We start from the raw sequence: 25145 nt of genomic DNA, 5'->3' as shown, positions 1-25145 counted from the left end.
ACACAACTCTAGGTTTCGACGATAGTTACCTAGATGTTACATTTGGCGATCGATTTCGATCACTTTTTTCGATTCTGTACTGACGACCCAATATCTGTTTCAAACAGATAGGGTTATCTGCAATGTCGTTTGATGTTCATTTCGTTTTGTTGCGATTTCGGTGCACAAAGTAAAGAAATTGGAGAAGTTCATTTCAGATATTGTATGTTTTGGAATCAATAGATGGATACTTTGTGGTTCCTTTGTCAAGAGAGTTTCTCTATCGTACAGTGTACACATTTGATCTCGGCATCTGTCTTCATGTGTCATTTTAGTGATAGAGATGTCTGTCTAAGTATGAAAGCAATTTCTATCCTGAGAACAAGCAATTATTAAGCAGTTGACGTTTGAATGAGTATTTAAACATGAAAACATAATAGAAAAAACCCTGGGTTTTGTCAACAGACAACTCTGGTTATAACTAGTGTATTTGAATATATTAATATATTGCTTTAATATTATTGTTAAGTGACTTCCTATTGTAGGGAATTATTGATAATTATTATAACAATCTTTTCAAACCGAATGTTTCACATAAGTGTTTAAAAATTGAGTTTGAGAACGTTCCTCTACACATGACATCTTATTGCTGCATTGACAAAATGATATGACGTCAGCACCAAAGAGATGCAGATGTCAGAACTTTAGAGAAAACATGTTATTTATAAGAGAACTATGTCTATGAGATAGTCCCAACGCAGCCAAAGTTCTACTGACAATTGCATATTGCAAGCATATTGACGTTTGTCAAAAGTACATTTCCAAGTAAATTTGTGACCGGGTGATTTGTCTCATAAATCCTAATAGATGCGTCTCTTTTTCGTTAAATGCTACATTGTTCGTGTTCATAATTGTAATAGCCAGTAGTTTGTTCTATTTCTATATTTATTGTAGATGAAATTAGGCCCGGAGAGGTGGCCATTATACTCATTGATTATCTGATAGACAAAATCGAAAACTGCAACAAAATAACTTTTGTCATAAAACGCCTGCTGGTGTGACCAATTGTTTACAGGTCATTCTTAGATTGTTGGTGTATGTACGTATCGTCAAAAGAACTAATGGAAAAGGAAAACTGTTTATAGTAAACTATATAAAGTAATGTTCTTTTTAGGCAACTGTCAAAGGCATCAATGTGAATCACCATAATGCCAAATACATCCTTTTACCACAAACACGTATCCATACCGTATTGTCAATGTACATTTTTTGTTTCCATTAAATAGTGACATCTTGTGTCTAGAGCCGAGTGACCCATAAAAAGATCGAACATTATGGAATTCATCCATCTATCTAAATTTTGATAATTGAAAATGTTCTTATAAGTATATGTGTAGATATCCCTTTTGTGACTTGTACCATATGTTCCAGTGTTTATTTCAGGTGAACAATTGACTTGCCTTTGTATGTGTTTGTGACGGGGGCCACCGTTGGGGAAGGATACGCTCACATTTTCGCGAGCACCTGTTTGGATCACTATTTGATAGTGATTCATAAAGTGTTCATGATATAGTCTGCATAGTACAATGCACTCTGCTTTTAAGTAGATATTTATGATTATGGAACTGTTTTTTGCGCTTTTATTTACAAATGAAACGTACTGTTTTGTTTTTCAGGACGAAAAGAATCAGATTCTTACAACCAATTGTTGGCTGAACCAGGTGAGTCCATGCAGCATGTAGGCCGTACACGAATACTTTAGTTCCTGACCCGTGAAGATCCGAGCCAGAAAAGGTCTTCAGCAACCCATACTTGCCGTAAAAGGCGACTGAGCTTGTCGTAAGAGGCGACTAACGGCATCGGGTGGTCAGGCTCACTGACTTGGTTGAAGCATGTCATCGTATCCCAATTGCGCGGATCGATGCTCATATCAATCACTGGATTGTCTGGTCCAGATTCGATTATTTACAGATCGCCGTCATATAGATGGAATATTGCTGAGTGCGGCGTAAAACAACAAACCAACCAACCAACCAACTTTAATTCCTGACGACAGCATCGTACAGAACAGTATCGTGTGAAATCATTCGGGGTCTTTTTCAGAATATCTTCATGGTAGGAATCCATCTTATCAATTGAGAAAAATCGTCTTGATTTCATAAATAAGTGTTGTCGTTTGCGGGGTATAATGATATGACAATATTGCCGAGAGGGGGATATCAACTTGTTGGTATATCATATTACAATTGAAGATATCATCTTATCAGGATGTAATCATGGCATCAGCTTTTGTATGCTACTCAAAAAAAGTTAACGTCCACCAGATCTTTTTTTCATTTTATCTTCTTTTGAGTAGTATATTAGAGAGTACATATTGGCTACAATGACAATTTTGAAATATGAAAAAGTTGAACGATATTTTATATATCCCAATCAAAATATAACGGAATGTATTGTAAAGGGAATCTTTCATAGATATAACGAAACAGCACAGTGTGTTTGAACATAATAAAATTACACCGTTACGATAAAGCTGATACAGTAAACTACGGTTATATCGAACTCAAAGGAACCGAAAATTCTAGTTCGTTATAACCGTAATTCGTCATAAGCATATGTACAGCAGAGATACAGCAAATGGCAAGGGGCCTTAAAACCAGTTCGTTATATCCACCAGTTCGTTATACGCGTGTTCGTTATAACCGTAGTTTACTGTATTTTGAATACAATTTATTATTACAATGTATTCCATTGTAATGCGATTTGACAATATATGGTTGCACTGTACAATTAACTTCAGCGTGCCATTGTATTAAATCATATTACTACACAATTATTGCATATACATACACACACATTCCGGGGTAGAATAGGTCTTCAGCAACCCATGCTTGCCGTAAAAGGCGACTATGCTTGTCGTAAAAAGCGACTTACGTGATCGGGTTGTCAGGCTGGTCCAGACTCGATTATTTACAGACCGCCGTCTTATAGCTGGAATATTGCTGAGTCCGGCGTGAAACTAACTAACTAACACAGTATTACGGCAGAAACGGGTGGTCACTTTAAGAACCGAATACAATGGCGCAGTGTATAGTTCTACTCTGTCCCGTGGGGATTCCTGTGTAGGACCGGTCCAACACTTCGCTATGCTTATCAAGGCAATTGACTAAAATGATGCTTGTCATACAAGGCGAAGGAAATGGATCGGTAGGTCAGACTCGGTGACTTGCTATCGGTTGATTGTGTGTCATCGTGACCCGAATAGTGGATCGTTTGTCGTGCTTTCAATCACAGGGTATCTGGTCCATATTCGATTAATTGCAAGCGAGCTGGGATAGTGTGTTGTAAAACAACATTCACTCACTTGTAACACAGTACAATGCAAATTGCATATCAATACAATGTAAGAGTGTATTGTACTGCAATACAGCGTAACATCCTATAGGAATACAACTCAATTGTCACATTATTTACATGTAGCAGTTTAATTTACCGAACAGCACAAATCCATACAGTATAAGAGCACATAGCTGCATATTAGAGCTTGTCACAAAGTTGTAAGCCTAACAAAACCACTGCTTTTAATACACTTCTCATGTCGATAGTGAAGCTTTCAATCCCAATCAGGAAGAGGTTTTCTGAAGCCACGCTAAAATGTAGCGACAAAACCCTTTCCATATCCGATAGAAAAAAAACATTTGCAGCATCGTAGTCGTCATAGCGCTTACACCGAAGGTGTTCTTTCGGTTAAGGAAACAGGTGGAAATATCACTTGGTGCCAAGTCTGGCGAGTATGGAGGGTAAGAAAGCTCCTCGAACCCACGTTATCGCACAGCAGCCTTTGCAAGTCGAGAGGTGTTGAGAAGAGGCATTGCCATGAAGTAGTAGATCTACAGCAGTCAGCATTCCTCGCCGCTTTTCTTTGATACTATTTCTCAGGCGATGAAGCAAATCAGCATAGTAGGCACCGTAATGAACGGTAGTAATGAACAAGGATCACTCCCTTTGCATCCCAGAATACAGTGGCCATAACTTTCTTCACTGATCTTGGAGACGAGCAGATATTTTATTCATATGTAAATGTTTATGAATAATAGTTTCAATGGATCCATGGCTTCCTCGGCACTGGTAATACGTCTATCTGACAGTATAGGTTTTTCTATCTTCTTGATTGAATCTTCATTGATGGAAGTTGAGGGACGTCCAGACCTAGGGTCGTCATCAAGGCCTGTTCTCCCAGCCTTAAACATAGCTGCCCAACGTTTAACAGTTGAATAGCTAGGGCGCATATCTCCATAAAATTCTAATGAAATTCTTCGGGAGTACTTTTCTCTAAAGTTCAAAACTTGATGACTGCTCGGTACTCGTTCTTTTCCATTGCTGTGTTCATTTGGGCCCCAACTGGCTGTCACTAATATACAAGCGGCCTCATCAGGCCAAATAAACTTGCAATGAACTACTCAAACAATGTACTACATTGACTAGTTCACTTCGGTATGCTCATAGTTTAAGGGTAGTCAGGCTTATAACTACAGCACATAGTAATACAACATAACAGCACATTGTACAACAATATAACAGCACATAGTAATACATTCAATAAAACAGCACATAGTAATACAACATAACAGCACATTGTACAACAATATAACAGCACATCGTAAGACCTTCAATAAAACAGCACATAATAATACAACATAACAGCTCATTGTACAACAATATAACAGCACATAGTAATACATTCAATAAAACAGCACATAGTAATACATCATAACAGCACATTGTACAACAATATAACAGCACATAGTAATACATTCAATAAAACAGCACATAGTAATACAACATAACAGCACATTGTACAACAATATAACAGCACATAGTAATACATTCAATAAAACAGCACATAGTAATACAGCATAACAGCACATTGTACAACAATATAACAGCACATAGTAATACATTCAATAAAACAACACATAGTAATACAACATAACAGCACATTGTACAACAATATAACAGCACATAGTAATACATTCAATAAAACAGCACATAATAATACAGCATAAAAGCACATTGTACAACAATATAACAGCACATCGTAATACAATATAATACCACATAGAAATACAACATATCAGCACATATTAGTACAAAATATTAGCAAATTGTATAACACTATAACAGTAACATAGTAATACCACATAACAATTCGTTGTTTTAACAACATTTAGTAATACAATATAAAAGCAATTAGTAATACAATATAACAGCACATTGTATAACAGTATAACAGCACAGTAATATAATATCACATTGTATGACAAAATCTAACACCACATAGTACAGTAAACTACGTTTATAACGAACTGACGGATATGACGAACATATTTTTTGTCCCAGCCATTTGCTGTATAGATGTTGTACATATGTTTCTAACGAACTACGGTTATAACGAACTAAAATAAGTGGAACCTTTGAGTTCGTTATAACCGTAGTTTACTGTAATACAGTATGACAGCACATAGCAATACAATATGATGTGAGTGAGTATGGTTTTACGCCGCTTTTAGCAATACTCCAGCAATATCACGGCGGGGGACACAAGAAATGGGCTTCACACATTTTACCTATGTCGGAAATCGAACCCGGGTCTTCGGCGTGAAGAGCGAACGCTTTAACCACTAGGCTACCCGACCGCCCCACAATAGGATGTAACAGTGTATAGCAGAATACAATATATAACAGCAGATACTGATATGAAACACTGTAACTGTAGGTAGCAACATATTTTGTCAAACGAGATTTTTTCGATGACTCGTGGTGACTTGAAGACACGCAGTGGCATCCGTTGCTAAGGACGCCATGCATTACAGCGTATACACATGGCGAGACAGGGAGCTGGCCCTACACATACTTTACCTAATCTAAGCTTATTCTACTTCATAAAAGCAAGTTCATTTCCAAGTTATATATATCATTGCATTCTAAAACTTTTCAAGTTCTTTTATCCATTTCCAATAAACGCTAATGTGAATATGGCCTATCTGCACTGATGGTTGGAATCACTAGCACTTACACTGAATGTGTTAGTTTGCTGAAGCCTTGAATGTCTTATCAGTGTAGACATAGTCGCACAATCTGATTCATTCCGTTCCCATACCGGTAACATTACCCCTTCAGACTAAACAAGTACAAAAAGTGTGTAACCACCTAGGGCAAGGCATGGCGTTAAGACGGTGTCATCCAAACCCTGCCTTGGCTGGAACCAATGATTAGCTACGGTAACTCCAACGTTACCGACATTTCTATATTCACTAGATATTCCTCCCAAGGTTATTTCAGCTAATAGGATAATATTGACGAAAACAGACAGTCAATTTGTCTGCTTAATCCCCCTTCTTAACACAGCTCGGAGCGTACGTTTTGAAATTTGGTTGATCGTGCACATTCCAAAACGTGCCAAAACTTGACGTTGCAATTGGCTTCAATTGTTCATGTGATTACCGGAATCAAAATGCAAAAAACTGTTGCAAAAGCTGTCTTCGTTCTCCAAGAACTTTACAAAGTTTCTAAATTCAGAAAATTTTAGTTATTTTCTTTGGGCAATATCTGGGCAACGTCAGTTCCCTTGTAGATATTGCCAACAGTAATGATATGATTCCATCTCTCCTGGCGTAGGATCGAACCTACTAAAGTGTAAGGACATAACAGTGTTATTTTGATTAGTCTGTGTGAAGCGGGCCATTCTAATGGTGTTTCTCCGACCAGGAATGCGTGTCAGCTTTTTCCTGTAAGAATTCATACATTCGTGCAAGAATTCGTAATAAGGTTATGAAGCATGTTTATTTTCATCATTAGAGGCTAACCTAATTGTGTTCTTGCTTTGATCTTGGTTGCCGTTATGTTTAATCAGTCAATTGATTTCGAGAAATGCTTTAAGAGCTATCCAAATAGAAAAAATAAGTTAACCCGATAAGACGTAAAACACTGACAACGTGACAAATATTTCACGTTGACTGGACCCCGTCTACAAATTAGCTTCATGCCTTTGCTTTATGTTCGCAGGCGTGATGTAGGCTTAATTGTGGCATATATCGAGTTACTGTATCTCATTTCAGGATGATTTAGTATTTGTATCTTTTTATTTACAAAATCGAAATTCAAGCATTCACTGTGGAATTCTAAACATAATTTGTTCCAGAAAGTTGTAATATATTCCATGATGTGTATGACATAGGGAAGAGGATACCTGTTGGAACCTTGGGACCACCTATCTTACCTTAGCACGCGCATGCAGGCACACACACACACACACTCTCTCTCTCTCTCTCTCTCTCTCTCTCTCTCTCTCTCTCTCTCTCTCTCTCTCTCTCACACACACACACAATCACACAACACGCACTCACTCACCCCCACCCCCAGACAATCCAGTGATTGGCATCATGAGCATCGATCCACGCAACTGGGATCAACGACATGTATCAACCAAGTCAGCGAGCCTGACCACCCGATCCCGTTAGTCGCCTCCTACAACAAGCAGAGTCTTACAGCAAGCATGGGTTGCTGAAGACCTATTCTACCCAGGATCTTCACGGGTCGATGCGTTCATGACCGTCGGTTCACACCACACAACAGAATGTTCGTTTGTGCATCGAACCAATCTAATATAACTTGAATATGAGTAATTCTTCATATACCAACCAACATGTATGGTGTTCGCGTTTCTTTTGTCGGTGAGTATATGTATTGTAGCCAATACGGTTGACCTTTCAGATGTGGCTGGATTACGGTTTGAGGTGGGACCCTGACAAGTACGGGGGCATCAAGGTCATCCGTCTCCCCCACGACTCCGTGTGGCGACCGGACATACTGCTCTACAACAAGTAAGTCTTTCCGGGGCCGCCCATTTCATTGTCTTGGGTTGTGGGAAATGTGTAAGTAATTTGTTCAAGAAAATGCATGAATAATTGTTCTCGGGATTGAAAAGCTAATATACATGGGAAATACTTGAAAAAAAATTGTTGAGAATTTTTGTCTTGAAACATGGCCAAAACATATTGTCTCTGAAATAATGTGCCCGCCCCATCCACCCATCCCCTCCGTGACCATTACATGGGCGCTTCCCTACACTATCCCAGCTACTGATCCGGGGTCTGTCAGCACGACATCCGTTACTTACGAGTGAGTGAGTGCGTGAGTGAGTATGGTTTTACGCCGCTTTTAGCAATATTCCAGCAATATCACGGCGGGGGACACCAGAAATGGGCTTCACCCATTGTACTCATGTTGGGAATCGAACCCGGGTCTTCGGCGTGACGAGTGAACGCTTTAACCACTAGACTACCCGGCCGCCCCTCTGTTACTTACGAACCCTGTTACTTCGGGTTTTACTCCCATTATAACCGGGCATGCTGTGATATAATAGAAATACCGTTCAATGCGGGTAAAATCAAGTGGTTCATCTTTCTTCTCTCCTCACCTACATGGTGTATCGCAGCATCACACGTGACATCGTAGGGCGATGCATGGCGGGGAACAGTAACACCGCATTAAATACATCATGTTCATTATCATATATACATCGTCAACAGTAACACTGTTCGTGTAAACCAACGTATCTTACCATTAATATTACTCCCGGGAGAGTGATTGGGTAAGTTGTTTAAGACTGCAATACACTGTATAGAGTTGCGTCCCTTTTTTGTGCAAGGATGCGAATTCAAGATTCGATTATGATTATTTGTTTGTCAGTACCATACCGTGCTCGAGGGTTTTTACCAAGGTGGTAAACGTCTTGGTTCTCCTCCCATATCAACCTGACACGACGCGATATAACTTGAATATTGTTCAATCGGCTTTAACCGCACTCACTGACTAACTCGCTTTGTCGTGGCATTTTTGGATCATCAGGTAGTGCTTTCACATTTCAATGAAGTAACCAGGTTCCGATCTGTTATGGATACGTTGTAATAGCCATTCTAACGTCCTTGATATAGCTGTGTTACTTTTCACCGGCGCTCATCAAAACCAACACACAACCCAGCTTACTCAATCCCCCACCCAGTCCATACAGTAGAGCATTAACGCCTGCACGTCAGCACACAGGAAACGTTAACGTGACCTTCACCTTAACTCTATTTACCTTCACCTTGCAGCGCCGACGTCTCCTCCTTCTTCTCTTCAATAAGTTCCAACGTGATCGTCAACAACGATGGCAACGTCACGTGGTTGTCAATGGTGATCTTTAAAAGTTCGTGTTCTATCAACGTACGTTATTTCCCATTCGACGAACAGAATTGTTCCCTGTTGTTTTCTTCGTGGACTTACGACGGTTTGCAACTTGACCTCATCATGAATTCTCCCCATGGCGACACGTCCAACTACATCCACAACAGCGAATGGCTGCTCGTCAAGCTGTTGGTGAAGAGAAACGTGGTGTACTATTCTTGCTGTGACGAGCCGTACCCGGATATAACCTACTATATTCACATCAGGCGACGCCCGCTGTTCTATATATTCAACATGATATTGCCGTGTATATTGATAACGTTGGTGGCGTTGTTAGGGTTCTATATACCCTCAGACTCAGGAGAGAAGGTGACAATGGGGATTACGACGTTGCTGTCGATGACGGTGTTCATGATGTTGGTGACGGAGAATATGCCTCCGACGTCGGATGTGCTACCTCTTATAGGTAAGTCGTGACCTCTTATTGGCGGATGGGATCGATGGGGAACGGTACGCACATCTTTTCCCGAACACCCGGTGTCATATCTATATGGTTGTGATTCATGAACACATGCTTATCATACACAGTGTAGTCCCAATCTGCTTTCATCGAGATTGCTTATCGTTATGGAAAGTATTTTGTCGCTTTATATTTATGATAAACGTCATATAAGCAACTTCTTGTAGACCGTAAGTCTTGACCCTTTCTTTATGATAGACATCAGATGTGCTACCTCTCATAAATCATTAACCCGTGAAGATCCGGGTTAGAATAGATCTACAGTAACCTATGCTTGCCGTAAGAGGTGACTAACGGGATCGGAAAGTCAGGCTCGCTGACTTGGTTGATGCATGTCATCGTATCGTATCCCAATTGCGTGGATCGATGTTTTTGATGCCAATCACTGGATTGTCTAGTCCAGACTCGATTATTTACCAACCGCCGTCCTATAGCTGGAATATTGCTGAGTGTGTGCGGAGTTAACAAATCATAAATTATTATTTACTACTCAAAATAGCATCTATCGGTTGTTTCATATTACTATCGTTAGTCTAACATGTCAGCTACATGTGCAGTGATGTGATATAATCGATTGACCGTTAGTTTTTGTTCAGTTGTTTTGGTAAGTTCTCATCTATTTGTGTATGACTTACGTCTGAAATGCTGCCTCTTATTAAGTTCTGATCAAACATTTATAAAACATTTGACGGTATTATTTTAACAGATTTGGATGTTTTAGAATCTTTTGGTATATGTGTTAAGTGATGATATGATGAGTTCATAAACATTGTGAGATATTTAATTAACATTGGTCATCATCATGGTCACCCTCAGTGAACTTTCTCGTGATGGTACAGTCCGTATGTCATAGCTGCCCTTGACCTGTTGAAACCTATGTACGTGTACAAGCGCTTAAAGGTGGCCAGCGTTATATCTCAAGCGCTGTTTAATCCCATCACGAAGCTTACTTTATCGTGTTATTTTTAGCGTCACAGGTTTTTTTGGTCATGTGAGCCCAACTGGTAGTTACATCACTGGTGTCATATGCAGAAAGGGGAGTACCCTGTGGCATATTTAGACCACGTGTTAACTTATGTCTTCCAGTCTTCGGTTACCGCTCGATGGCTTCCTCTAAGATTCTATAGCACAGGAAATGCCATAGTGTTCGTTCGTCATACCGACAACCCGAACTCAATTCCTACGCGGAACGTTACAGTTTGTACATCAGTTTTTCGATTGAGGTTTTTCGATTGATACCTCAATGAACCTAAACCAATTCACAGTCAAACCTTATAATTAAATTCAGCGTCGATAACATGTGCTATGTACAACTGATTAATGAAAAACAGTTACATAAATCAAAGTAGACAAAAATGACGAGATTGATAAACATTTCAGTCGTAGAATTACATACTGTGGCCTGACATAAATCAGGTGATTGTTTCAGTTATGGACATAATTCGACACGCCCACAAAGTCAGCAGCCAATCAACATTGAGTAACATGATACAAATTCATAGTACCTGTCAATCAAGGAAAGGAACTGCAACAGTCAGACTGTAACGAACAGGAACAAATATGTCAGGGAGAAGGCGGCTGTTTCAGATAATTGGTCAGACACCGCCAGATTCAAACATTAGTTCCCTGAGAACGACAAGACACAGTTGGAAACATGCGAGTTAGAATTCATTTCAAACCTACATTTTTCCAACTGTGTAAAATTGTGGAACCCAGGCGAGCGACTAAAAACACCAGTAGAGCGAGCCTGCACGTTTGCTGTTTTATACCTTCTCGGCCTTTGGTCTCGAAAGGTGGTTCGGACAATGACTATGCACTATGAGTTTAGCTTAAGAGTCCTGTGCCGAATGATACAGGTGAGACGATAGGGGATTCCTGAGTCCCCGACAGTCCGTAGAAGTAAATGATTATAAGATATATGGATGAAGAACCTCTTTATTACAATTAGGAGCGACGTTTCGGTGTAGGTTCTAACGCCATTATCAAGCAATGATGTAAAGAGTATGGTTGCGAGTATATATACACACTCCGTCAGGCATTAGGCGGTGTTGATAGTTGAGAATGGGGTCAGATGCAGTAACACTGGAGTGGAGAAGCCTGTTACACAGAAGTATATTTACTGGTCAACCATATTCTGTACAACAATGGAGTGGTCGGGTAGCCTAGTGGTTAAAGCGTTCGCTCGTCACGCCGAAGACCCGGGTTCGATTCCCGACATGGGTACAATGTGTGAAGCCCATTTCTGGTGTCCCCCGCCGTGATATTGCTGGAATATTGCTAAAAGCGGCGTAAAACCGTATTCACTCACTCACTGTACAACACTGGAGAGGTCGGGTAGCCTAGTGGTTGAAACGTTCGCTCGTCACGCCGAAGACACGGGTTTGATGTGTGAAGTCCATTTTGTCCCCCGCCGTGATATTGCTGGAATATTGCTAAAAGGGGCGTAAAACCATACTCACTCACTCACTGTACATCACTTGCTAGATAACGGTGTTAGAACCTACACCGAAACCTCCTGCTAATTGTAATAAAGAAGTTGTTCATCCATATATCTTATCCTTACTTAGAACTCCAACTTCTAAATGCCTCTCAAAGACATAGTAAATGTAGTCCGCTTGTATACATTCATTGGGAAACGAATACAATAACACGTGAACAATGCAACTACTCAGATTGCGGAAATTACATGAACAAAACGAAAATTCAATTAAATGGGTATAAGTTTCAAGCCATTTCTTGTGTCACGTTCCGTAATACTGCTGAAATATTGATAAAACGGCGTAAAACCCCATCTTAAAATAGATTAAGAATAGATTAGGGTAGTAGGATACTTCCATCTAGAGCTGTCCCTATTGACCATAACAGACCATCGGTGGATGTTCTTTACTGATAATGTCTATTAGGATTTAAATCAAAGTAAGATACTGCTGTATCCAGCTACAACGCATTACAGTGCATGTTCCCAAGTGTGATATATGCTATTCAGATAGCGTTGGGTCTGAAGTATCAAGTAGAAACACTATCAGTCCCAGCGGAATTGTAATTTGAAGTCATCTGTTTATCAAGAACGGGATTTGATATAATAAGCACTGACACTTGTTCAGTTCGATCAGTCAGTAACTGTCTTTCTAATGTGTTGCAAACGAACTCTGAGAAGAGACGATGGCTGACGATTGGGTATGTGACGTACTATCGTTTCTGGTGAACGAACTTTTATTTTATGTAGCTTTTGTCGACCGCCTTCGTGGTCTAGTGGTATAGCGTCCGCCCGGAGAGCGGAAGGTCCGAGGTTCGATCCCCGGCCGCCATCGTGGTCTAGTGGTATAGCGTCCGCCCGGAGAGCGGAAGGTCCGAGGTTCGATCCCCGGCCGCGTCATACCAAAAGACGTTAAGATATGGTACTTGTTGTTACCCTGTCTGGCGCTCGGCATTCAGGGGCTAAAACAAGGACTGGTCAGCTCGGAGTCAGTATACTCTGTATGAGTAGGGTATTCATGTTAAACTGCGACATGGTATCTCAGTGGGCTAGCACTATTAATGGGCATCAGTCCGGACTAGTACAAGCAGCCACACATACACACGTGTATGCACGTCGCTATATAAGTGCAATAATCTTGGACGCGACGTTAAATCCAATGTCACCTCATCTTTATTTCCCAAATGAGTGAGTTACGTCCCTTGACAACTGGATGTGATGCTTCTTGACTGGCCTCCGTTTGTGTCAGATATCCAGTTTTCATCGCTATTTGATTTTACACCCAGTGGAATCTGTTTTGGGGGCTAATCGGATAATCGAGACTGGTTATTCTCTGGCTTCTGTCACTCTGTGCTTTAACTGAAATACCGTACAATCCGGCGCTCAACCAAAATGCACTAACTCACCTCAATTTCACTAAACACTGCAGTCAAGACTATTTTACCTATATCACGGCACGGCAACAACAAGCATCGGATACCCTTCGCCTTCTCTGGCCGGGTTCCCCAATTTCGTGTAAGTAAACAGCTAACAGCTTGGTGGATCTGAAAACAAATTTCAGCAAAGATCTGTAGTCATAGCCACCATTTGGAACAGTTCACCTACTCCAGATCCGGCCTGACCTCATTTCGCCTACACCCCATTTCGCCCACGACCTTGTCAAAACAAATTTAGGGTTGACTGCACATCACATGAATGCTGTTATACCTTTAGAAAAGTGAACTCTTCCACTAATGAGGTATACTTCATATATTTCAACAACAAAAGAAAATAAACTTTTGCAATGATGATTTATACTATAATAAGGTCATATATTCAACAGACATCATCATCATCATCATCATCACCATCACCATGATCAGTCACATAAGTTAATCAAGTACATGTGTGATACACTAATTCATCAGTCACATAACAATTACTGTAATTTCACCAAGTGTCCAACTGCATCTAGAAACGTCCACAGTTTTTCGTCCAGTTGCGAGATGTAGCTTCAGTCGCTGAAGTCGGGCATCTCTGTCTCTGTCAATGCGTGCACGGCGTTTAACAGCACCACCAAGACCTGACTGCCGTCTAGAACGTTTATCTGCTTCTCAATCTTCTTGATTTCTTTTATGAACTGGTAGATGTTGGAATGTGACTGGAGCATTCTCTTCTTTAGTCCATTGTGAAACCCCTCCAGGTGGATGTTGGAGCGAGGTCCAGTGTTCTGGTTCCAGATATTACAGGGAAATCTGGCGTCGTCTTCTACCCAGGTACTTGTTACATTGTCATTGAAGGTGGAAATTTGTTGACCATCTGGACCCTGCTCCATAACTTCAATCCAAGCATCTTGGACTTGATCCAGTGACAGTAGTGACAAAGCTGCAGCTCGGCAGACGTGGCTCTATACTGCAGGGTTGTTCATGTACTCTCGCACAAGACCCGTCAGCAACTTGACGCCACAAAGCTTGGGCATAGTGGAAAACACAGCCCCGAACTGAGCTGCCAGGGAAGATCTCACTGACAGCATTGATCACATCTTGGGAGAGTTCTACACCAGTCCCCTCACCAACAATGTCCTTCAACAATCTAAATGATCTAACATAAGTCTGCTTGGTCTTGTTTGGGAGCAGCGAAAATGCCACAGGATACATTTTGCCATCTACCAGACAATGAATAATGTACACCTGCAACCATAAGCTAGGGCAAAGAAAGAAAGTACCATCCATAAATATGGACTCAGCTTCACTCAGTAATTCCAACATCTCAGTGGTTGCAAATACTAGTAGTCTGTCATCTACGCCGTCATCTACGCACAGGAAGTCTCTGCCATCTTCTGTCTTGGTCCATGGATCTTCCAGGTTGACGTTGGCTCTGGATTCAGAAACTGGCGGAACCGACTTGGCTCTATGTCTGTACACTGGCAAAGGGTAATAATACCCATTGATATGATAGGGTGGTACAACTGACCATTATAATATTGTAGGCCATAAGGGGTGTAGGCGATGGGGTGTAGGCGATATGAGGTGTAGGCGATATGAGGGCAAGCCCCAGATCCGATCTCGCCTACATCCTATCTGACATCATTAAAGGAAGCCATTAAGCGGTACCCAAAGGCTGGAAGTCTTAATATAACACGTGACTTTAATAGCTGAAAATGGAATTCCTGTTGTGCACAGGACATCAGTGTTAAAGCAACCAATTAAGACGTCTGTGTAGAAATGTAATACGTCAACACCTGAGAATAACCAGTCTCGATTACACATGTATATGGGGGGCATTTGAAATTAAGCGCATGGAATGAACGCTCGGTGGCTATCCTGAAGTTACTACATGTACACAATTGCTTACTGAAGGAAGAACTGCTAGTATTTCGTATTTATTCATGAGTCGGTGAGTCCGCAACCTCAAACGGATTGTTAAGTCACATGGTGACATAGAATGTTGAGCAACGTGAATATTTCATACACTATATTGGAATCCGGTCTTTTGAGCTGTAATTCTCTCCAAGGAACCGTTACTCGTTTCGCTGATTAAGTGGCTAATGAAACTCCTTGAATTGATTATGAAGAACCATTGCAGATACAAAAAAAATGCAAGCAATCGGACAATTGAAATTATTTTAAAACAAAAGTGGAATCAAACGAGGATTTTTTACCAACTTCACCATTTTTGCTGAGTTTGATATCGGCTTTTACATTTGATAAAGTCGACTCACGGAGCTCGTGCTATCAAAGCTCAATTTCATTCCACGGCTTCCAAGGGGATCGTTAAATATGAGTTTCAAAGTGATGCAATCACACGATATTGCGATGTAAAACTGTCGAAATCAATACTTGTTTAGTATGCCAAGTAATTATGGTTGGTCTCCGAGAATAATGACATTTGCCATTTTGTAGTTGGATTCATCTAGCTTGTTTTAATTATCAAGATCATGTTCGAACGAAATAATATGTTTTTGTAGACAGGGACAACGTTTGATGAAACATATTATTATTTTCAGGAGCACTAATTATGCATGTTCAAATAATTGAATTGTTCTGAAACATGGTTTAGTTTTGGACTTCTATTAGCATGTTGACCTTGATACTCTTACCCATTTCATCTCTCCATTCAACAGGGATTTCCAGCAGAGTTTGTGTGGCTCAGTCACGTACACGTATGCACCACACTGTAATTTTGGTCCAATAGGAGTGCCTTGATCCTGTGTTGGTGTGTTTGAAATCAGGATCTCACCCTGAAAAATATCCTTCGTTTATAAGCGACATAACCCGCGAAGATTCCGGGGTAGAATAGGTCTTCAGCAACCCATACTTGCCGTAAAAGGTGACTATGCTTGTCGTAAAAGGCGACTAACGGGATCGGGTGGTCAGGCTCGCTGACTTGGTTGATGCATGTCATCGATCCCAATTGCGTGGATCGATGTTCATGATATTAATCACTGGATTGTCTGGTCCAGACTCGATTATTTACAGACCGCCGCCATATAACTGTTATATTGCTGAGTGCAGCGTTAGACAACAAACCAACCAACCACTGCAATTATAAACGACATAAACGGTTTCATCAAAGTATTAAACCTCTTTGGCCTACATTACTTATGAACATAAAACAATCATTATTTTATGTTAATAGTTTTAACCAACATTATTCTGATTCATACACAGAACGATATATGAACTGCGGGCTAAAGAAACTATACGCTTGAAAATTGGATTTGGCTATAAAATTGCAACCGTTATGAAAAAGTTACTTGGATGAAAACAGTCGCCGACACACTTTAAACTTAATCTCCCAAAACTCAACTATGATACCCGTATCAAATACATCACCGCCGAATAAGCACGATGTCTTGATTGTTTCATTTTTAGCCACCATTAAATAGGAGTGTGTACAATGATGATGAAACAACGCCTATAGGAGGACATCACCCTGGCCAACACCTGTGTCACGACAAATAAAATGAGGGGCACCATCGACTGACCAATTTTTGTTTGTTTCACTTTTAGTTATCATCTAACATGGATGTATAGATTCTCTTGCCCAGCAGTTAAGCTAAAATGCTGTTCACATTGGTCTTCAATCAACTCACTGTTCATCCCAAGTAGGACTCGTGAAGATTCCGGGGTAGAATAGGTCTTCAGCAACCCATGCTGGCCTTAAAAGGCGACTATGCTTGTCGTAAAAGGCGACTAACGGGATCGGGTGGTCAGGCTCGCTGACTTGGTTGATGGAGGTCATCGATCCCAATTGCGTGGATCGATGTTCATATCAATCACTGGATTGTCTGGTCCAGACTCGATTATTTACAGGCCGCTGTCATATAGCTGGAATATTGCTGAGTATGGCGTTAAACAACAACCAACCAACCACCCAATCATCCCAAGTAGCTGTATGGCTGATGCGATCACTTTGTCCTGTGTTGCAGGGATCTACTACGGTATGACGATATTCATCGTTTCCTTCGCAACGGGTATGACAGTGTTCACCCTGAATATTCACCACAAAGGCACCAGGGGTAGAGAGGTACCAAGCGTCATCAGGAAGATCGCTTTCAGCTGCCTGGCGAAGATGTTCTGCATCAAAGTACAGCGCGCAAAAACACCTGCAGCAACTGCAGTGGTAAGTAGGCAAGATGGTTGTGTCGAACTCTCAGTTGTGTCGAAGGTCCTCGTCGACTTTGGTTATTACAGACACCAAGTTATGATAAATAATGTAATTTTTAAGCTCATTATTCATGTGACCATCCTGGGGCTACAAGTTGTATCGAGTTTACCGTTGTTCGAGACAAGCGACTGCCGATACTATAGGGGCCCCGGGGAAATGCATGCAATACAAGAAGGGAACCGCGTTTTCAGCTACTGGATATAGCGAAACCCAAGGATCGTGTTACCTGTAAAACTGCAACCCTTGCAGATAATTTCGTGTTTGATTGCAACCATAGTATTTAATTACGTGTTAGATTGCATCCCTAGTGTTGAATGAATTAATTGTAAGATTTCAAACCTAACAGTGAATTACGTATTATATTGCAACCCTAGGTGTTAACAAATGTATTCCATATCAACCCTTTTATTGAATTACGTGTTAGATTGCAAGCAAATCATGGAATTACGTGTTATATTGCAACCCTAGTTTTAAGTTACGTGTGAGATTGAAACACTGGTATGAAATGACGCGTTAGAATACAACGCTAATGTTGCATTACGTGTTAGATTCTAACCTCAGAATTGAATTTCATGTTTGACTGCAATCCTGGTATTCAATTCAATTTCTTTATTCAACGTACTGAGGAGGCCACAGGCCTATAGTACAATCATCATTACAGGAGCAATTGGTACAACCATATAATTTCCAAACTTTTCTTTGTATAAAAGCATGATATATGTACATAGAAAGATTTCTTATGGTTTCAGTGTTGCTAGTGGTCATTAATAGTTAAATGTACAATGGTTTACATGAAAATAGTTTGGTAAATATACTTTTCTTAGTTCATCATAATGCGGGCATACTAGTAAAAAGTGATACTCGTCCTCAATTAATCCTAGGTCACATAGTGGACAGAGTCTATTTAATCCTTGTATTGAGTTACGCTTTTGATTGCAAGCCAAGTATTAAACAACGCTGGTACCGGTGTAACACTGTGTAATACACCATGCTAAAAAAAGAAACACTAAAATACACAGCCCACCGTGTTATGCAATCAGGTTAATGCAACAATAACTGATGGTGATGCTGACTGAGACATCCTGATCAATAGTACGTTAATCAGCTTGCTCCCATCCCCATCCCCCTCCTCCCCCTCCCCTCCCCCCCCCCCCCCCCCCCCCCCCATCCCAGTGTTTAATGTGTAAACGGGGTGACCCTACTGAATCTGCTTCAATCAGACTCGCTTACCTAATGTTTCAGTTCACACCAGACTGCAATGGAACGACCGGAAGTAGTTCCTACATCCGCTTTAAAATGGCGCCTCAAAGCGACCCGGAGAGTGCGCCATCAAAGCCAGTTGTAAGTTTCCTGTTGGGTGGGATTTATGTATATGTTGCTGTGTAGTAAATCAGGACCCAATCTCATCAGTAACAGTGACGTTAACGGTTAGTGCTGGGATGCTCATAAGGTGAAATTAGACTTAGACTCTTAATCAGCTTACACATCGTTCGTGGTGTTAAATCACCTGTTGTAATGATTGATGATGATTCGCAATAATCAAATAAACTATTATTTAATTTAAGTACGTTAATGGATTCAACTGATATTTTTTTCAACGAACAAGGTCTGATGAATTATTGTATGTTTTGTGATTTTCTATCAATGTGTTTTCACTGAAGTTGTCCGGATTATCAAATTTCGGGATGCATGTATTGTGTTACGGAGTAATATGACGTTGTATACACGGAGGAGTTCCCAGTTATCGTGAGGTAGGTGGGGTGTCCGGATTAACTGTTCCATATTAACGAGGTTCCATTGTTGCTGTCTCTGCGCGACATGGCCTTTTGGTTAATACTGTCGCCCTTAATACATAAAATCTGGTTCGATTCACCACGTGGTAAAATGTGTTCCCGGTGAAGTAATGAAACACTATTACAAGCAGAGTATAACCCAGGTACAGTCACTCAATCACCCACTCCCCGTGGGGCCCCGGGGTAACTGTGTCCCCACTGCTGGTCGTAAGAGGGGACCGAATTGGGCTACCCATGAAAATCCGCATTAGAATTGATCTTCAGTAACCTGTGCTTGTCGTAAGAGGCGACTGACTGGATCGGTGGTCAGGCTCACCGAATTAAATATTACGTTAATGTGATATCAACCCATAGACATCAACACACACTGGCCACAGTCCACACAAGTTGTTTTACCCGTGAAGATCCGGGTTAGAGGTATAGATTAAAGCACGCCTCCGAGGTCATGGTTGAAGATGTAAACCCGCGAGCAAGGTAAAAGCCCGAGCTCGGGGCCCCCAGAGCTTCTCCCGTGGTCAGAGTTTTACATTTTCAACCTAAACCGAGGAGGCGTGTTTTATCAAACTTATAAACCGACTTAATGCAAGAAATAACAGAAAAATATGGACATACCTTATAGTGAAACAATACAGTGTATCACGGTATAAAAGGAATTCGCTCAAAGCGTGCGATAGAAAAACACGTGCAGCATGGACTAGCTGGAGTCATGACATGATAAACTAACTCAACATCGGTCATCACCTGCCCCGTAGCTCAGTTGTCAAACAGTGGTTACCAAACTTAACTAGATATGGGAGGTTGCAGTTTGATTCACGTCATGGAATTTTCATGTTAAAAAAATCGTGACTTTTTAACCAATCATCAAACACAATTGTGTTCACATCAAGAGTCAAGTTTATAAAACGTTCATTGTAAAACCTAGGTATGAAAGTTGACATGTCTTCATCAGGTCCCGGACATTCCATCACAATGCCCCGGGTGTTCCCCAACATTTAGATGAACCTTCTGTTACTGTAGTATGACGTCATCAGGGGTTTATAATAGATCTTAGGCAACCCAGGCTTCTCGTTAGAGGCGACTAACGGGATCGGGTGGTCAGACACGCTGACTTGGTTGATGCATATCATCGTATCCCAATTAATTACATCGGACCGTGAAGATTTCGGGGTAAAATAGGTCTTCAGCAACCCATGCTTGCCGTAAAAGGCGACTTTGCTTGTCGTAAAAGGCGACTAACGGGATCGGGTAGTCAGGCTCGCTGACTTGGTTGATGCATGTCATCGATCCCAATTACGTGGATCGATGCTCATGATGTCAATCACTGGATTGTCTGGTCCAGATGGATTATTTACATACCGCCGTCATATAGCTGGAATATTGCTGAGTGCGGCGTTACACAACAAACCAACCAACCAACCAACCCAATTAATTACATCGATGCTCATGATGGCAATCACTGGATTGTCTGGTCCAGACGCGAGTATGTACAGGCCGCCGTCATATAGCTGGAATATTGCTGAATACGGCGTTAAACAACAACAAACATCATCTGTAACATCGATACTCACTTGCACCATAATCCGTGTCATTTAAGTAAGGAGTCATTCAGATCTCTGATCATTCACTCCCCTTAGCGTGCTACTTCCGTGACAAAGTTTTATGCCAAAGTATTTAAGGGTCAACAAGTAAGCATTGCTTTTGTTTTCGTGCAGGATTTCAAACCCGGTGCCCCCGAGGTCCCGCCAACAATAGACATGGTGGATGTGAAGCTTGAAGACCCCTTGTCAACAAATGGCGGGTTCGGAACACACTTCCCTCGCTTCCGGTCTGGACAAGCCGGAAGTAGCGCAGTGGTGGAGAACTTTGAGCAACAATTCATGCGGGTTCTACAAAAAGTATATCAGACAATTGAACAAAACGAAATAAGATTAGCGGACCAGGACAGACGGGAAGCTATCAAAATAGAATGGCAGCAGGTTGCCCAGATAGTAGATAGAATGCTATTATCAGGATTTGTGGCTCTCACAATGGTTATAACAGGCGTTGTACTGCTCGGAGCACCGGCGTCTGTCAGCAGCATGACGTCATAATATGTGATACCGGTATGGTACGGGAAGAAGGTTGGACAGAGGACTGGGTATATTGGTCAACTTTACATACCACCATGTTGGTATTTTGTAGGAACAGCACTGATGATCTTCACTGAAATGCATTTGTTATAAAGTGCCAAGGTTGTCAATATCTGTCTCTGATTCCCATTGGGGGGCTGTTTTGTTGTAATCGTCGTTGGATGGATGTTGGAGTTGGTAAATTGGTAAATATTTTAGAAAGAGATAATGGACTTTTTTAAGTTGTCCAGTGCAGATACCACTAACGAAGTTAATATAACTTCCGGTTCAGATATATTTCAATATGCTATTTGAAGTAACAGATTGCCCGTATTAGAGATCCAAAACGGTAAAAATAAGTCCATTGAATGACCTACATTCATCTAGCTGACTGTCTCGCTGAATGCCAAGGTATTAACACTTGGTATGGTGGCATTAGACTCTACGGTCTATCTAGGAGAGTCATCAATGGTGGGTTGGTGAATATACACATATTAACGGGCAATATGGTAACGTCACTTTTGTCACCATGGTAACTTTCCTCTGATACGCCTAGTATATCTCAATTCTATAGACCCTAAAGAACCTACCAGGATCCGAATGTCGTGAGATTCTACCCATTATGGTTCTTGGTGCGTCAACAACCTAACTGTTTCTACAGTTCCTATTAATAGCTGTACATGTTTACGACCTCATTCTCGATGGGTTTTCCTCCCAAATTGAGCTGTGAAATGACTTGGATATTGTACATTGCGACGTTTAACCAACCTTGCCCACTCATGTTTGACGATAACGGCATTGTCAGTAGGAAAGAATGTGTTCATGCAGTGTTCGGAACATACAGGCCTACATGAACACCACGTGGCAGATGACCAAAAGCGCTGGCGCTTTTTACTATACCTATATCCTTCTTGAAGGTTTGACCAGGTTACACTACATGTTTGACTGGGTGACACGACATGCATGACCAGGTCGCATTTTGTAACCAGAAGCTACATGTTTGACTGAGTGGCATTCCTTCTTTGACAGGAAGCTACATGTTTGACCGAGTGGCATTCCTTCTTTGAACGGAAGCTACATGTCTGACCGAGTGGCATTCCTTCTTTGACAGGAAGCTACATGTTTGACCGAGTGGCATTCCTTCTTTGACAGGAAGCTACATGTTTGACCGAGTGGCATTCCTTCTTTGACCGGAAGCTACATGTTTGACCGAGTGGCATTCCTTCTTTGAACGGAAGCTACATGTTTGACCGAGTGGCATTCCTTCTTTGACCGGAAGCTACATGTTTGACCGAGTGGCATTCCTACTTTGACCGGAAGCTACATGTTTGACCGAGTGGCATTCCTTCTTTGACCGGAAGCTACATGTCTGACCGGGTGATACTGCATATTTGACCGGGTGGTATTTCTTGTTTGACCATGAGAAGCTACATTTTTGCCCGGGTGACTCTAGATGTTTGGCCAGGTGACACTACATGTTTTACGGGCGACACCACACGTACATGTATGACCAGTTGAGGCTACATGTTTGACTGGGTGACACTGTGTATGCATGTTTGACTAGGCGACACAAAATAGTTTACCAGGTACACTACATGTACATGATGACACTTCATGTTTGAGCAGGTTGCGCTACATTTACATGTTTGACTGGGTGACACTAGATGTTTGACACGGTGACGCAACGTACTTTTTCCAGTAGCGTCACCCGAAGAAACATATGTTTCGATTCCCGTGTCCACAGACTCCCGAAAAACTATTTGATACAACAGTTCACCTGAAAGTCCGCACGTTGTTTGCTGTTTCCATGGAGACGTTTTCATGGATAGACTTTAAAGGATTTGAAAAAAAAGGAACTTGGCATCTTATTCCTGATGACGATTCCAATGTGAGGATATATTCAATTCGAGCAAACACGTGGGACTGTGGAGATCAAAGTGTGTGTTGAGACGTTTCAAATCTAGAACTGATATATCAGCAAAGAAAGTTTCCCTTTATGCGACAGAACTGTACTGGGAAACCCTATTAATCCGGACTACACCGTTCCAAGTGAAATCTCCGGATTATTACATATCAGGATAAACGAGTTATTGGTATGTGATCACCCTTTAATATATTTATAACGTTCACGACAGTAATGATCCGGGAAAGAGGGGTTCTGGATTAATAAGGTTTGGCTGTATGCAAGTGGTTGTATTTCACTCCTTGCATTCTTAAGGTACTGCACCTTGTCCGAGTTAGTTCATTCCACTACGTAATGACATTTGATCACGGAAGCATGTCACGTAAAGCAACCTTTTGGTCAAGAAATTATTTTTCTTGCCGCATTAATGACACGGATATTAATGAAGCGAATATATATATATATATATATATATATATATATATATATATATATATATATATATATATATATATATATATATATATGTTTGAACTTACTATAGGTGAATAGTTCAATGTAGGTTAACTCTGACTTGCTTTGACTGATATGGGTTGTCAATATCTCGACGACGCTCGGGACGGAATCCTCAAATTAACATGAAGATGACTGCATGGGTGTTGGTGAAGGCTTCTCTCATTCATGGTGGAGTTGTATCATGGGAACGGCGTTGGATCCTCACACCAATGACCCGACATCGATTCCCCTGTATGCAGTGCATGAAACACATTTTATTGGTTAAAGGTGTTGCCAACAACGGATTCGTAACATTGCATTCAAGTTTAAAACAGCGAAACAAAACATATTCACAGCTGTCACTCCACTAGTCGAATCTTAGGCAAGAACAGTTCAAAAATATTCTTGGTTCTCATGGCTTTTTCAAAACTGATAAGTTTGGGAGGTTTTTTTTTTATTTCTTGGTAGGTTGGAAATCGTTAAGCTAAACGTCTTGTGTACTACTGAGCTCATTGTGCAATACTCCATGCTGCTTGACGTATGAAAAGACAGGACAACGAATCGGACACACTATGATTGTATGCAAAGAGTCGGAATGTAGGGCCAAAACGAGTTGAAAGCTTTTCTTAACAGTTTGAAAATATTACACTATTGGTAGTCTTTCAGATCCTAGAACTTATATCTTATCAAACATATTGTTTTAATTACCATCAGGCTCTAGCAATCTGTTCTCATCCACTCTTCCTCAATGAGTGAGGATTCCGGGTTTTTTTAAAACGTTTACCTAAGGCTGAAAAAATATTTAAAAATTGGTTATCAGGCAATGGCTTTTGAAAATATAGTGCATATACTAGCATGTAACCAAATAAACAATGTGTACAATCAACCTGGGAAAAGGCAACCTTAGATAAATGTATTCCTTGATGAGTAAAATACTGGAATACAGTATTTGACTACAGTGGGACTTGGCACATTAAAGGATTTTTTTTTCGAA

The 25145-nt window shown here is 40.9% G+C and overlaps 1 protein-coding gene across 2 annotated transcripts in view; it reads left to right on the top strand.

The window, feature by feature from the left end:
* LOC139464430 (neuronal acetylcholine receptor subunit alpha-10-like) overlaps positions 1-22181 on the top strand; it is a 110137-nt gene extending 87956 nt beyond the window's left edge. Inside the window, exons 3-8 of one of the 2 annotated variants that reach the window (XM_071245963.1) lie at positions 1656-1700; positions 7753-7862; positions 9135-9673; positions 17614-17807; positions 19095-19193; positions 21358-22181. In XM_071245963.1, coding sequence (XP_071102064.1) covers positions 1656-1700; positions 7753-7862; positions 9135-9673; positions 17614-17807; positions 19095-19193; positions 21358-21735 — 1365 coding nt within the window. In that variant the 3' untranslated portion in view covers positions 21736-22181. The remainder of the gene's footprint in view (positions 1-1655; positions 1701-7752; positions 7863-9134; positions 9674-17613; positions 17808-19094; positions 19194-21357) is intronic. The other variant, XM_071245964.1, reaches the window with a different exon arrangement.
* Positions 22182-25145: the final 2964 nt, after the last annotated feature.

This window comes from Haliotis cracherodii, unplaced genomic scaffold (genome assembly GCF_022045235.1).
Source record: "Haliotis cracherodii isolate W230 unplaced genomic scaffold, xgHalCrac1.p SCAF_17, whole genome shotgun sequence".
NCBI lineage: Eukaryota > Metazoa > Mollusca > Gastropoda > Lepetellida > Haliotidae > Haliotis > Haliotis cracherodii.
Note: the sequence above shows the minus strand (reverse complement) of the source record. Positions and strands in the feature narration are given on the sequence as shown.